Below are 15,460 nucleotides of genomic sequence, written 5' to 3'. Positions count from 1 at the left end.
AAACTGTATCTTGGCTACACAAAGCATAGATGGCTCCTTAATGAAGGAGGGGAGAGCTGTAGAGAAGAGGCAAGTCTTCCACCAGCCGTGACACCAGCAAGACTGAATCAGCAATGTGACACGTGAGCAATTCATTCATTGTCCACTTGTCTTTTTAGCAAGCCGGACGTAATGACCCACCAGCGGCTCGTGAACTGACGATCGAACAAAGTCATTAGGAGAGTTGTGAACAATGTCATGTCAGTCAAGCACGACTTGAGTCAATGATTACTCCAAATTGGACGCCCATGAATCAGAATTTGTGTGTGGCTTTGTTTTTGTGTCCAGCCTCTGTTGTCTTTACTGTTTGTTCTGCTTACTATTTTTTGTGGAAAATGATAAAAACTACTAGTCATAAAAAAACACTAAAATGCTAATTTCTTTCCCCTTGCTTCTGAGTTGGACCTCCACTCTCATTCATAGGAAAAGTTAAATTTCCTCAGTAATATGTAGTTTTACATGCTTTATTTTATTATACTGGTCAAGAAAGCATGAAATGTCTCTGACCTGAACCTCCGTCTTGATGATGTTGAAATAAGGATCAGTCTTTACATTTTCGCTGGACTGAATCACCCCCACCCCCCTTCCCCCATGAACCAGTCATATACTGCATCCTGCACAGCACCTATATGAGTCTCCCATTACTGTAGATGGAGATGTCAGCCAGAGTGTGTGTGTGTGTGTGCAGAAAGGTAGCCGAGGCCTGGCTGAGTCTCACAGCATAATTGGACGATGTTCTAGTGTCTGATAGGATCCATGTAGGCAGGTGGCAGCTGCCAGAAAGCTACTGGTATATATGTGTGTGTGTGTGTGTGTGTGTGTCAGCTTCACTGACATTGCAGTGTTTTGGGAAATGTGTGTGTAGGTCTGTGTTTGTGTCTCTAATCATTGATTGAGACAGATGTTTTTTTTTAGTCTGAAATTTAATTCGGGCCTCTTCAGCACTTCCCTCTCCTTTCTTCCCTTCTTCTTTTCTTCTGGTGTTTTTTCCTCCCCTCTGCTAAATGATCATACGGCGGGGAAATCGGCTCTGACACTTGAGTCTGCACTCAGGCGTATGAAAGTGCGTGTGTGCGTGCATCTGTGTGTGTGTGTGTGTGCGTTAATGAGTGAGATCGACAGCACACTGCGCAGGGCAGCCGTCATATTTCCCTGCTGTGCTTGTTGCCAAGGCTTTGTCGAGTTAAGAAACGCACTTTCTTCACTTCTCTCTCATGCTACGACAACTATGTTATCGTCTGAGCGCTGTGTGGAAATACACTGTACAGCACATCAGGGTCCCATGCTGATGTCCAGTTGAACCCTCTATTCCACGCCTCAGTTCACCCAAAATTGCTTAACAGTTATTCATTTTCTTATAAGCCTGCTCTTCTTCATCTCCCCTTCAACTGAAGTGGATTTACTCAGAGAAATTAACAGGAGGAATTAATAAATAAGGATCGTAACTTTTACCTAAAATCAATTGCACTGCAATAAATATCCATCTTAACAAGACATTTAGTTTCATGCTCAGGCTTATCTTATTTTTGCCAAATTTTTGCTGGGAACTTTGTAGAAACAAGTGTCAATATCTGCAAAGGCAGAATAAGGCAGGTCCACTAGTATCAAGAGAATTATATTTGATTCAAGGAAATTCTTGAAACAAGTTGATTTGCATTGAAATTGGCTCAGATTTTTTCACTTGTTTGAAGAAAAAATAACATTTTAAGACTCAATACTTGATTAAATGACTTGCTAAGCTGGATATTTTTGCAATATGCAGCAATTCTTTATGCTCAGTGTAGTGTACAATGATTATGGTAGTAATGGAAAACAAATACTCAAAGTAAAAATACCCCCCTTGTGTGTACTGCAGGGATATTTATCTCTCTCTCTCTCTCTCTCTGTCTTTCTCTCTCTCCCTCTCTCTCTCTCTCCAAGGTCACTCGCCCCATGTAACGGTGAGTGAGGGGGAGCTTGGTAACCATGGCAACAGTTCGACGGGTCCTACTCCAGACTGCTCACCCCCCTCCCCCGACACGGCCCTGAAGAACATCGAGAGAGTCATCCGCCCACAGGTGAGCACACACACACACACACACACACACACACACACACACACACACACACATTCACGCACACACGCAAATGAATGCGCAGCAGAGACACCTGATGCATTATTGAACATCACAGAGTATCCACCCACAAGTAGCTTAAACACTTGCACCCACACGCTATGGTAAACATCTCTCTCTCTGTCTCACACACACTCTTTCTCTGTCTCTCTCTGTCACTTTGATACACACACACACACACACACACCCTTTATGTCAGTCTTTTCGTTTCATCCACACTTCCACACTCCCCCTCTCTCTCTGTCTTCGTCTTTCTCCCCCTCTCTTGCTGTCTCTTGCTGTTTCTGTTGCTCTTACAGTCATTATCATAGACACACACACACACACACACACACACGCCTTGTTTAACCACCATGAGTGACTCTTCTTTGACCGTGTCTCCTTGTCCTTTATATTTCCACATGGCAAAAGTTGGAAAATCTTGACACTTCAATAACAAAAGCCTGTTGATACAGGACTGTTTCCTCAGTTATAGTGTGTTTAAGATGTTTTGGGATTGAAGCTGCTTAAAGCCTTCACTTTAGGCCGATATTCAGTATAAAATTGACTTGATAGAAAAACCTCTGAAACAGAATTTAGACTATGGAAAGCTAAAATTCTCCATTGAAACCCAGGATACTACAACTATTACTACTACTATTACTACTGCTGATGCTACTACTACTATTATTACTACTACTACTACTTAAAGCATATTCATGCATGTTTGTGTGCAATTGGATCAAAATGTCACATTATAATCAATTCAGGTTAAGGGCTTTCCATAGACAACCAGTGTAGTAGTATTGTAGTATTGATTAATTATGCAATAAATATGTAATCAAACTAACTGTCATATCCATCGTATTGGAGGAGGAAGACACTGACTGGATGATCCAATTTGTAATAAAAGCCAATAAGCCAATATCAGCCTTCAGTCTAACCCTGTTCTGTACATCTGAAACACATAAAAACTTAAACTTCATTGTCTTGTTACATCGTCAAAGTAGATGCACAACAACTGAACTGATAAATAGGATGATGTTGATTGTGAATAATTACAAATCAGCCTTCAACAATTGAAATGCAACAATAATTCAACCTAATTACTGAGTTGACATTAATTCTGTTCTCTCAGCTCTCTGTTATTGGGTTGATAGTATCAGACACACCAGTGCAGCGCGAACATTTAACACCACGATAATTAAAGGCAGTTGTTTTCTCAGGCGGCGGAGGATGTGCGACAGTATTTCAGTCTATACACTGCAAAAAATATCCTCCTTTACAAGATGTTTAGTCTACTGTTGAATCAAAAAATCTTTTGTTTCTTAAAACAAGTGAAAAGATCTACTAGTAGGGTGAGATATTTCACTCACAGACTTGATTCCTAAATTTTCTTGAATTAATCATTTATCATTTTGTTGATACTAGTGGAGTGATCTGCCTTATTCTGTCTTGTTTCGAGATATTGACACAAGCAAGTGAAACTGCATTGAGAACAAGTGGAGTTACCCCACTTCATTGACAGAATCTTTCACTTGTATTAAGAAAAATAACACTTTTAGCCTGAATATGAGACCAAATGGCTTGTTTGGTTGGACATTTTTGCAGTGTATCAATGCACATCTAAATCCTCAGAACACAAACAGCATTAACTAGAACTTCATCACTTTATTTATTTGCTTTCATTTCCTCCTTCCCTTCTTGCTTCTACTTATCTCCCTTTCTTGCTTCTGTCCATCTCCTCCCTTCATCTCCTATTTTTACCTCCTTCCCTCATCTCCTTTCCTTGCTTCCTCTCCTCATCGCCTCTATTCATGTCCTTGCCCCCTCTCCTCATCATTTCTCCTCACGTCTTCTCCTCCTGTCCTTCCCTTAACTCTCTGCATAATCCTTTCCATGCCCTCCTTCCTCATCTCCTCTTTGAATTCACCTCCCTCGTTTCCTCTCCTTGCCTCCTTTCCTCACCTCCTCTCCTGTCACCTCCCCTCATCACCGGCCTATCTTTTGTATGTTAACTAATGTGGGTGCAGAGACCGCGTACGGTGCCCAGCGGGCCTCCTCCCGGCTTGAAGCACACATAATCAAGGAGCACGAGAGTTCAATTTTATAGTGCCTAATTAATTCTCCAGAATTCATTTCATTTCATTTTAGTGCCCCCGCTGGCTATTTCATCAGTACACGCTGTATGCAGTATGCTCGGGCTGACACACACACACACACACATAAGCACGCACTCCAGTTGCGGTGGATCAGGCTTTGAATTTGACAAATGGAGAATGTATATTGCAGTGAAAGTGTAAAGACTTAGCCTGGTCTCGTGCTTTGGTCCTTCCTGTTTTCACTACACTGGTTTCCAAAGTGGGGTCCCAGGAACCTCCATGGGTCCTGGAGAGGCTTCCAGTCGGGTCTTCAGCAAAATGAGGAATTCAATTTCACCATTGTATCACTCCTTAGAAGTTAACACAGTGATAGAATGTATAAGGATGCCTGTTTTGACCAGAGGGTTCACTGCCACCTCTACAACTTACAAACAGTTATATAATTCTATACTAAATCATATCCAACAACACAAATATTGTCAGATGGGGTTCCTTTGGACACAGTCTTATCATTGGTTTGTGGTCTAATGCGGATCTACAGTATTTGGAGGTCCTTGATATGAAAAAGCTTGGGAACTCCTACTCTCATGTGTATGTATGTGTATCATGTCATTCAACTATTTTTGTATTGCCATTCATATTTTTGGCATTACTGCTTTATTCAACACTACTGCACATGGTGACAGTGACATTGAATGGCAGGTGACTCACAATGTCTCCCATTTGTGCCTTAGTCAACTGATATTCTACTACATGTCTTTATAGTGTCACACTGACAGAAGGTTTTTTTGTCTTTTCTATCAGTCTTTTTAATATGGAATGAATGAAGCGTTGCTCTTTCTTTCTTTCAAATTTGTAGCCAGCAGTACTAGAGCAGGAGACTAGGAGGAGAGTGTGAGTGTTGATGCGTACATGGCGGCAAAACATATCTGCCTTACATTTATCATTTAGTCTAGAATTGAGACTAAAAATCTTATTTTTCTTGTAGCAAGTGAGAAAATCTTTTTCTTAACACTAGTGACACGATCTGCCTTATTCCTTGTTTGCAGATGCTGACTTGCTTCTATAAAAATCCTGAAATAAGTAAAACTGCATTGGAACAAGTAGAATTATCCCACTGGCAGAACTTTTCATTTGTTTCAAGATTTGAAGACTGAAAATGAGACTCAGTGCCTTGTTAAGACGGACATTTTTTGCAGTATCTAACCCCCTGTTCCCCTGCGACCAGGATCCCCTCGGCTGTTGCTGTAAATAAAAATGTGCTCCGAGTCAATTTTTTCAATTTAAATCAGGCTTTAAAAGAAATTATTCAGCTCATGTGCCACCAGCACCACAGCAGTATTGACCACAAGCCAGTGGCTGATAAAAAAACGCATGTGATCATTTTGTAAAAGCGTGAAAAGATCACAGCAGTTATGTTGACTGAAGTCCATGGGCTTAGATGTTTGGGTGTCTTTTTTTTTTAAATTTCTTTATCCCTTGTTTCTTGTCCAAACTGTCATCTGGACATGTTAGATCTGCACAAGCTCTTGATCACACTCATGGGCAGATGGGATGTGAGAAACAGAGAGAGGGAATGGAGTGAATAATCTAATAGATGAAAGGATACAGAGAGAGGAACTGCAAGGAGGACAGAGATAGTCTGTGTGTAAGCCAGCTGTATCATGGGGTTATCAGTGTAGCACCCGCTGGCTCCATGTCCTACTTTGCTGCTTGTGTGTGTGTGTGTGTGTGTGTGTGTGTGTGTGTGTGTGTGTGTGTGTGTGCGCGTCTTATCAGTAAATTATAACCACCCTTACATGCCTAGAGATTCCTTGCTGTACTGAACACATGACAGAACTCGTGTTTGTGTTCACAAGGTCTAAAGCTGGTATCTCAGACAATCACATGGTAACATAAAACACGCCTGCATACACACACACACACACACACACACACACACACACACACTTACTTACTCACTCACCTATCTGACATTGTGCCATATGTGTGTGTGCTGTCCCATTTGGATTGGTGTCTTATCACATGTATCTATATTTGTGCGCATTCATTGCACATACGTGAGTATATTTTTTACATGGTGTGTGTGTATATGTGTGTGAGTGTGTGGCTCAGTAATGGGGAACAGCTTGTCTATTTGTCGTTGTTTCTTCAAGTGTGACGGTGTGGCATAGCAGGGCCAGACACACACACACACACACACACACACACATAAATATACTGTCACACATGGATACATTCCTGCATATGTATGAACACATACAAGAACGTACACAATGACAAACTGATAGCGGAAATAGCAATTACCTCACTACACACACACACATACACACACACACTCAGTCACAGTGGAGTGCACATAAGGCAGGCTCACTTGTCTCTGTTGCTCTATGGAGACATGGAGATGACAGATATGTTTCCCATGCAGAGGTTGAGAGGATGCAGAGGTGTGGGAGGGAGATTATTAAGAAGCACTCACACACACACACACACACACATACAAAGTGCTGATGGCAGATTAACTGGATGCAACACGACTGTCAGCAGCTTCTAGCCCAGAGAGGCAGGCTGGTGACCGGGACGTCGCCTGTTCGATTCCCCGTGGGAAAATCTGCCCGAGGAGAGTGAATGAGTAGCGCTGTCATCTCCCCCAAGATGCCCTTGAGCAAGGCACTTAGCCTGTAATTGGTCCAGTGGAGCAGACTGTGGCTGAACTGGGACTGTGTGAATGTGAAGCAGGGAGTTGCTGAAAAAGAGTTTTATGCTCAGTCAGTCATTCCTTGATAAAGAAAGGTTTAGCTTCATGTTCAGTGTGTTTTCCCTGGTGAACAGATGATTCTATTTTACCAGTACAGAACTAATGAATATAAAGGTGAGACGTGTAGCATTATAACCTCAATAAATCATTACCACATTAAATTTGAGACATGAGTATAATTACCGTAAACAAACAAGACCATCACTGAGAAGATTGGCAGCCTCTACCAGTCTCTACAGCATTTTACATTGTGTGCCTTGGACTGGATTTTGCAGGAAATCTGCTGGATTGCTTTAAGGCCGCTGTTCTTCCAGTGCAAACAGAGCTAAAGAGTTTCTTGCAATGGCAGACAGAGGAAAGAGTGCAAAGCAGACGGAAAAACATCACTTCCAACACATCTATCTTCTTCAGTAAAGCAAAATAGAAAACCTCTTACTGAAGAAGCAACATCCTCTAAGCAATGGAATTGAAATGTGTTCGGAAACACTAGCACTAAAAATACTATGAGATAGAGGCTACTAATCATCTCAATTAATCATCACAGTTAATTTGACAATGATATATTAATGTTTAAAAATACTACATGTAGCAACTTTAATAAATTACACACACACACACACATACACACACACAGGCTCAGAGCTCTGATCAGTTTGGTATTTAGAGCTCATTAATCTGTTCATACTCAATCAATTAGCCACTGAGGCTGTGATTACACACACAGACACTTTATGATCCCTGTGTGACAGTGGAGCTCCATTCAGTTAATCTTCCAGCAAATTGTGTCTGATCTGTGTGACTTTACATGTGTGTGTACGTGTGTGTGCGAGTTTTGATTGCGCTCCTATGCCTCTGCGTTCTTTGCAGTTCTATATGGAGGATATACTGTAGGCTGTGCTGAGAACACACAAACACACACATGCAATCAATAAACAATCATTACAGGTGTTTTGTTTGGCTGTGGAGAGGGTGGCGAGAAAAGGAGGGTAGCAGGTAGCAGAGAGAGAGAGAGAGAGAGAGAGAGAGAAACGGATAGAGAGAGAGAGAGCATATGGTGACGGAAAAAAGATCAATTTGCTTCCCCTTACCCCGGTCAGCTCATTCCTCTCATCATAGCTGGAGGCTTACTGCAATGTACCTTAACATTATAAAGTTGCTGGGACAACCTAGACCCACATGTGTGTGTGTGTGAGTTTGTGTGTGTGGTTATTAAAAAGATTTGCTTTCCCAGTCAAAGGGATGTGAGTCGTACAACTGAACAGACTCAAGCTAATGCTAAATGCTAAAGAGGCTGCTAATAGTCTTGACCATGGTCTCATTTGTTCCTGGTAATTCTACTAAGGTATCACAGTTACAGTGCCAGTGATATATTTATGTGTAAAATGTTACATATAGCACCTAATATGATACAATGAGTGTGGCATTGAACTGCAGATTGCCTTTGTGTTCCTTTCCTCACACCTTTCTTTTCATCTCAGTCACACACACCCTCTCTTTACTTCTTTTTCTCTGCCTTGCTGTTGCATTTTTGACACTTCACATTTCTGACACTTGTTAAACAGTCTGCCATATTCTTCATCTCTTGATCTCCTATTCAGCACTTTTCCTCCTAATTTTATATCCTCTGCTACACCCTGGCTCTGTATTCTTCCCATTTCTCACTTCATCGTCATTTCTTGTCATCATCTTAACCCTGTATGTGTGCGTGTGTGAGAGAGAGAAAGGGAGAGAGTGTGTGAGACAGCAAGAGGGGACACTATATATGTTAATGTTGTTGATATTGTGTCTCAGAGTGCATGAGCTCCTGACAGGCCCAGCAGAGAGAGAGACCTTGTGTGAATGTTGCTGGAGGAGAATAGGAAAGAGGACGCTTGATCATCAAGAGAAACAGAGGGAGCAAACGAAAGAGGAGAATAACAGAAAGCCAAAATCTGTCAGAAGAAAGTGGGAATACAAAATCTGCAGCTGAATAGTAGAATAATAGAGTCATAACCGAGTCGGTTTTAGATGTGGGAAAGAGGGAGGGGATGTTTATTTCTTTTATTTTCCCTTCTCTTGTTCCTTTTTTTCCCCATGTGTTGTCTGCTCTTTTTTCTGTGCTTTTTGCCATCTGAGTTTGTGAATCTTCTTCTGTGGATGAGAAGGAGACGGAGAGACAGACAAAAAGAGCGAGAACGGGAAAGAAATAAACTACAAAAAGACGTGTTTCACACTTGGATCATTAATTCTGAGCCACTGTCAACAGGAGAGAAGTTGCTCCATCAGTGCTACACACTCAGATATAAACTAGAACCATTACGATAATTACCCTCCCATCCCATCCCCATGTTAAATAGCTGATTAGTCAGCCAGGAAAGGGCCATAATGGAAATGCCACCATTTGAATTCATATCCCCCCCTTTTGGTGCCATTAACATACATTATGTGTTTTTTTCTAACATTGCTAGTTGGAGTTTGCATAGAGAATTCTGCTGCTGTTTCAGCTTCATTCATCAATACTGAACACCCCCACCCCCCAGCCCTACCTGATCTGGTAATTATGATAATTATATGATAATTAATTATTGCGTTATTCATAAATTAGCACATACTTCCTCAGCCTCGCACACCAATGAACGTGTGTGAATGTGTGCAAGCAAACGTAAACTGCAAATGCACGTCTCGCCTCGTCTCAGGTGACGAATTACATTTTTAGCAAATAGGCGTGTCATTTATCAGCACACACACACTGTATACACACAGGCATATTAATGAAGTGTTAAACCACACTTTTTCCCTGAGGGATGCTTTTGCAGGTGGGAAAGAGTGTTTTTCATCTGTAGTTCAGTCAGATGTTGTGTGTGTGTGTGTGTGTGTGTGTGTGTGTACTCATTAATCCTCTTCTGATCAGCCATGACATGTTCATTAGTTTTCCTTGCTGCCCGCTTGCATTGTCAACGCTAAGCCTCAACCAGAGCTTTGTGTGTGTATATGTGTGCATGTATGTGTGTGCGTGTGTGTGTGTGTGTGTATGTGTTTATATGCATGTGTGCCAGCTCCTAATAAGGAGTCCAGAGACTAGACACCTCTAGCTGTTAGGGAGAAAGGGACGTCAAATAGAGAGACAAGGAAGAGATAAGTGATGGAATAAAGGGAGTCTCAAACGATTAATAGAAGAAGTTGAAGTTGCCATTAAACTCATTAAGCGTTAGATGGCTTGCAAAGTAAGACTTCTGAGACACCCACACGCACACACACACACTCAAAGTCCCACTTTGAAATAACCGACACACAGTCACGCCACAGCAGTCCCATCATTCTGGGCTGATTGCTGTTTCATCTCATTTATTTCATGTCTCCTCTTTGTTACTTGTTAAGCTCGCGGCAAAGTAAACACTACATGTTATAATGCTTTCATTCTTTGTGTGTGTGTGTGTGTGTGTGTGTGTGTGTGCCAAACAAAACTGAGATAATCACTGTTCATTATCTGTTCTATTTATGCGCAGAGGCGTGCACGCACACTTTGCTGGAAGATTAATTGGATAAAGAACTGGAGTCACCTAGGAATCATCAAGTGTGTGTGTGGTTGTGTGTGTGTGGTTGTGTGTGTATACCTGCATGTGGGCTTGGCTTCTAATGGTTCAGGAATTTACTGTTTAGTGTTAGTCAGTGTTAGGGGTCAGGAATGTCAATCAAACGGTTTGTGTGTGCGTGTGTGTGTATGTGTTGCATTTATTTGAATGCAGTTGTTTTGTTTGGCTTTAGCTCAGCACACTGTAAATGAGGTAAATGTAATTGAAAGCAGCTAGTTTGCTTAATAATGTCCCTCCCTGCCCACTCACATGATTCCCCATTGGTCTCATGCATCATCGCCTTATTCCCCATTGGCTTCCCAGGCTGTCTGTTGTTGTGTGGTTGATGTATTGGTCCCTAAAACTTCCCATGTCTCAGTGGGCTGCTGATGCCGCAGCTCGTCCCCACTGGCCAACTCTCCACTGACAAAAGTAGATCTCATGTCTTGTGGCTGCATTGCATTCTGGTCTATTGAGGTTACTGTCAGTGGAGAAACTGGTCTCTCTGCCTCTTCTATGATGGTTTTAGCTTTATGATTGTCTTTGATTCTGAGGGACTGACACCAAAACCTGACGTTGTTGTATTATATAGCTGACAAAACATAAACAGTGTTACAGTGATTTAGGGTGAAATTTCCCTTTAATGGAATTGTTAATGCCATCTTCTAGTTAATGATGAAAGGCAGATGAAGGAAATCTTGCTGTACAGCCTGGCTTTCTCCCGTCCTCTCTCCCTCCATTTCTTCCTTCCTTTCTTAATCCCTTCTTCCCTCCATTTCCTCTTTCCTTCCTTTATTTTAATGCTTACCTGCTTCCTTCCTTCCTTCCTATGCCTACATCCCTCCATCCTTCATTTTTGCCCTACTGTACTTGTGTCCTCCCTTCCTTCATCTATTTCTTCCTTGCTTGCTTTCTTGTCTAACCGCCTTCCTCTCCTCCTTATGATTTTTTACTTCCTTCCATCCTTCCTTCCTTGCTTCCTTCCTTCCTTCTCTTTGGTTTGTCCTCACCCTATTCTCTGTTCTATCCTGTTACTCTTTTCATACCTCATGCCGTCCACTTGTTCTACCTGTTTTTCTGCTTTTTTGTTGCTCCTCATCTCAATTCAGTTCAGTGGATGTGAAGAGTCCTCACAGCCTAATTTGAGTGCACCATGCAGGGAAAATGGGTTTCTCCTCTTTCCCTCCTCTCATTTCTTTCCATTTCCTCTCCCTCTCATGGTTCATCTTTTTTCTGAGTCTAAGTGCAAGTGCACTGGGCTCAGCAGAAGTAAGTGAAGGTCTTCTGAAGGTTTCCCTGTCATGTCGCTGCCCCTCAACATTTCAGGACCACTGGATCGATCCACTTATCTGAATCCTCTGTGGTCACACGCGCACACACACACACACACACACACACACACACAGACACACGCACACACACACACGCACACACACCAGCCAGAGACATGTAGTGGCACTAGCAGGGTGTTGACTGCCCAGGCTGTAGTGAAGAGTAGCAGCAGGTTGTTGAGCGCTGCTAATGCCTCATTATGTAAGATTATGTAAGATGTGTTTACCGGCTGCCAGTCTACAGTTTCAGTCCTTTGCTCCCTCGCTTTCTCTCTCACTCTCTCACTGCCTTTATGCTTTCTACCTCTCTTTCTCTCTATCTTTTTCTCTCCGTCTCTCTTACTTGCATATCCCTGTTTTACATTACATAAACCATGTTGACATCTGTGTGTGTGTGTGTGTGTGTGTGACTCATTAATACTCAATAACTTCTGACACCTGGACATGTGTGTGATGTAAGAGGAAGTGGAGAGAATCCTTATATAAGACTTTATGTGTATTATGGAATAAGCATCTAATCATTGCTGAATATAAACACACACACACACACACACACACACACACACACACACACACAACTTTCCTTTGCCTGCTCCAGATGCTCTAATCCACTGCAGAATTTAGCAGTACTAAATCAGTAGTAAGCATAAACTTGTTTGTATAATGGAATTTTTTATGACGTGATGTAGAGGATTTCTTGTTTATTTTATGCACCTCAGTACTTTTATGGTGCGTGGTGTAGGCGTCAACACCAAAGAATTGGCACTTTCACTTTGCAACTGAAAGCACAACAAACAGCCACGTTGGTCCTCTATTGACACTCCCAAAATGTAATCAAGTTCGTAACGACGCGTCAAGGCAGTTTGACGCTCCACTGGACGACAAACATAAAAGTTTCAGACCAACATACAACAATGTAAGTCACCTAACAGGAAGAGTAATGTAAGAGAATGTATGAAATCAAAACACAGTCCAAGTTAAATAAAAGGGAATTAACAATAATAATACTTTTCACTTTTCAAAAACAAAGTTCTTCACATCCAGAAAATATACTGTATATGGATTAAAAATTGTTTAAAAAAAGTATAAATGAATACCAGCGATTATAAAACAACATTGAAAAGAATTCTTAAATGATAATAAGAATTATAACAGTGGGCATAATTAACACAATAAAATCAATTAGATAAAAGCCCTGACCCTGAAAAAGTTGATTTAAGAAGTGATTTAAAAGCCTGATCTCCTCAGGCAGTTCTTTCCAGAGTCTTGGTCCCTAGTAGCAAAAAGCACAATTGGCCTTGAATTTTAATCTTGACTTTGGGAGAGCTAAAACAGCCTTGCCTGAGGATCTCAGGCTGCGCTTTGGCTCAGACATCGTTAAAAGGTCAATGATGTATTCAGGAGCTAGACCCAGGTTTGCCTTGAAAGTAATCCGTAAAATCTTAAGATGAATTCTAAAACTGGCAGGTAGCCAGTGTTAAGAGGCTAAGAGTGAGATGATGTGATCATATTTCTTAGTCTAGGCTAAAAGCCTCGCTGCTGCACAAGTTAGAGATGATGAATAGACTTCTGCCTGCTGAGACGTTTATGAGGAGTTGCAGTAATCCAGTTGCTGCAAATAACTTTCTTTTGGATATGTTTCTTAGTTGATAAAAATAGGAATGGATGACTTTCTTAACTTGACTTGCAAAACTACTCACTGTTTCTCACTGTATGCTTTAAATTGGCAGGCAGGTGACAAAGGTTATTCTTGATTTGGGCTATTTCAGATTGGAAGCCAAATAAGAAAATCTCAGATTTATTGTCACTGAGCTGGAGAAAGTTTTCCGACACCAAACATTTGATGTCTGCAAAACACTTTTGAAGGCTGTCTAAACTTTGACTTTGAAATGCAAAGTAAAAGCATGTATTAAATGCAGCTAAAATCACATAAAACAACAAGAGAACAAAGTAAAATCTTTTGTGTAGGTGCTCCAAAAGGTAATAAATCAAAATCAAAATAAGACACCGTAGAGACAAATTCAGCACAATTCTCATCTCTCTAACCGTCTTCCTCCTCTTCTTTCAGCCCAAGCAGCGCACCTCCCTGTCCTCGTCCCTGGACGTCCAGAGGCCGGTGAACCACAGCTGCGAGCCCAGCGAGGTGAGCTCGTCCCTGGGCTACGCCAGCTTCAGCACCAGCCCCCCTGCCAGCCCCCCCCTCAGCCCCAACCAGGAGGACTCTGCAGGCTCCAACGACGACTGTCAGCTCACAGGTAACCCGTCATCCTAGCGATACACTCTTGTTGGAGACTGTCACTCAATCAGAAGGCCCGGTTCAAACTCATGTCACAGCAAGCATGACCTCTGACCTCCCTGTGGAGGGGGGCAAGACAAAAGACAAGTATCTCCTTCATAGTGAAAACTGAAAAAAACTGCAAACTTAATGTCTTCTCGCTCCCAGTTCTCAGTTCCCTTTACTCTGTCAGTTCATACAGGCTTTTTTTGTGAAAGTGCCAACAGCAAACAAAGCAATTAAATGAAAGAATTATGTAGTTAGTTGCTGTCATGCATGACATAGTTCTTGGCATTTTAAGTGGAAGTTGTCCTCTGTGGGTCTGCTAACTGCTTTGTGTTAGCCAGACACACCACTGATATTCAGCTGGGCTCATTTCAGCTTTGTAATCTCAGTCGCCAACACTGTCAAACAAGGTGGTATGAGGAGACACACCTGCTGCATATGCTTCATCTCTTGAATATTGTGGGAGTGCAGTCTACTGATTAGTTAATATGAAAACCTTGATTTCAGTAATGTCTCCCATCACAAAATTCAAAGATTGTACAAGTACTGTAGGTATTGTTTGATATTGTTGGTGTTTGAAATCACATTATATACTTAACATTATTAAAATAAATTCCATGGAGTTGTGTTGGAATGAATGGAAATGAATGAGTCTAACATGGAAATTCTGTCTAAAATGTGTAAAATCCATGATGTGTATCAGCCAGCTGATGAACTAATGAGTGGTGTCATTATTTCACCACTGTTCAGTTATTTTCTACAGTAAGTATAAATGACATTTGATATATCAACTGTCAGCATACATTTCCATTGTCAGTCTCTCATATAAAACAGTCTTGCTGGTCACATGAATTTCTTTACATTTTAGTCCACTATATAAATGCTGCTCAACCCTTCCTTTTTATTCCTGTTGTGAGAAGTCCCGTCTTTCATTCTGTCTTTGTTGCGTAGTGCAGGTGCTGTTCAAACTCTTTCAGCCTGGAAACCAAATGAAACTTTAATTCTCTCGCCCTGGGACCCAGGAAATTGAAATCATATTTCTGCTCCTGTCATCCTGGAGTCCGGTGCCAAGAGGCGAACACCTTAGAGGCCAACAACACAGCTTATAAAGAACTGGTAGTAGTTACACTTAGTGGGACAGAGGAAAGAGGGGAGAGCAGACTTTGGCTCGGGGAACAGTAGTTGAACCATTTCTGTTCAATTGTGCTTCAGCTCATACTGCATTTTTTTTTTTTTTCATATTGTTCAGAATATGTTTTGATATGTTTCAAAATGTACAAAGATTGACTAAAAATGTACTTGGGC

General features: G+C 41.5%; 1 protein-coding gene across 1 annotated transcript in view; it reads left to right on the top strand.

Moving 5' to 3' along the window:
* Positions 1–1,959: 1,959 nt before the first annotated feature.
* LOC139642323 (ankyrin repeat and sterile alpha motif domain-containing protein 1B-like) overlaps positions 1,960–15,460 on the top strand; it is a gene marked incomplete at both ends in the record, with an annotated part of 35,238 nt that continues 21,737 nt past the window's right edge. The window contains 2 exons of the mRNA XM_071517115.1: positions 1,960–2,096; positions 13,943–14,129. Coding sequence (XP_071373216.1) covers positions 1,960–2,096; positions 13,943–14,129 — 324 coding nt within the window. The remainder of the gene's footprint in view (positions 2,097–13,942; positions 14,130–15,460) is intronic.

Source organism: Centroberyx affinis, unplaced genomic scaffold (assembly GCF_046629955.1).
Source record: "Centroberyx affinis isolate AG114_WGS23_722 - 3 ecotype Tasmania unplaced genomic scaffold, CSIRO-AGI_Caff_v1 ptg000460l_1, whole genome shotgun sequence".
NCBI lineage: Eukaryota > Metazoa > Chordata > Actinopteri > Beryciformes > Berycidae > Centroberyx > Centroberyx affinis.
This window is presented reverse-complemented; position numbering and strand designations above follow the sequence as displayed.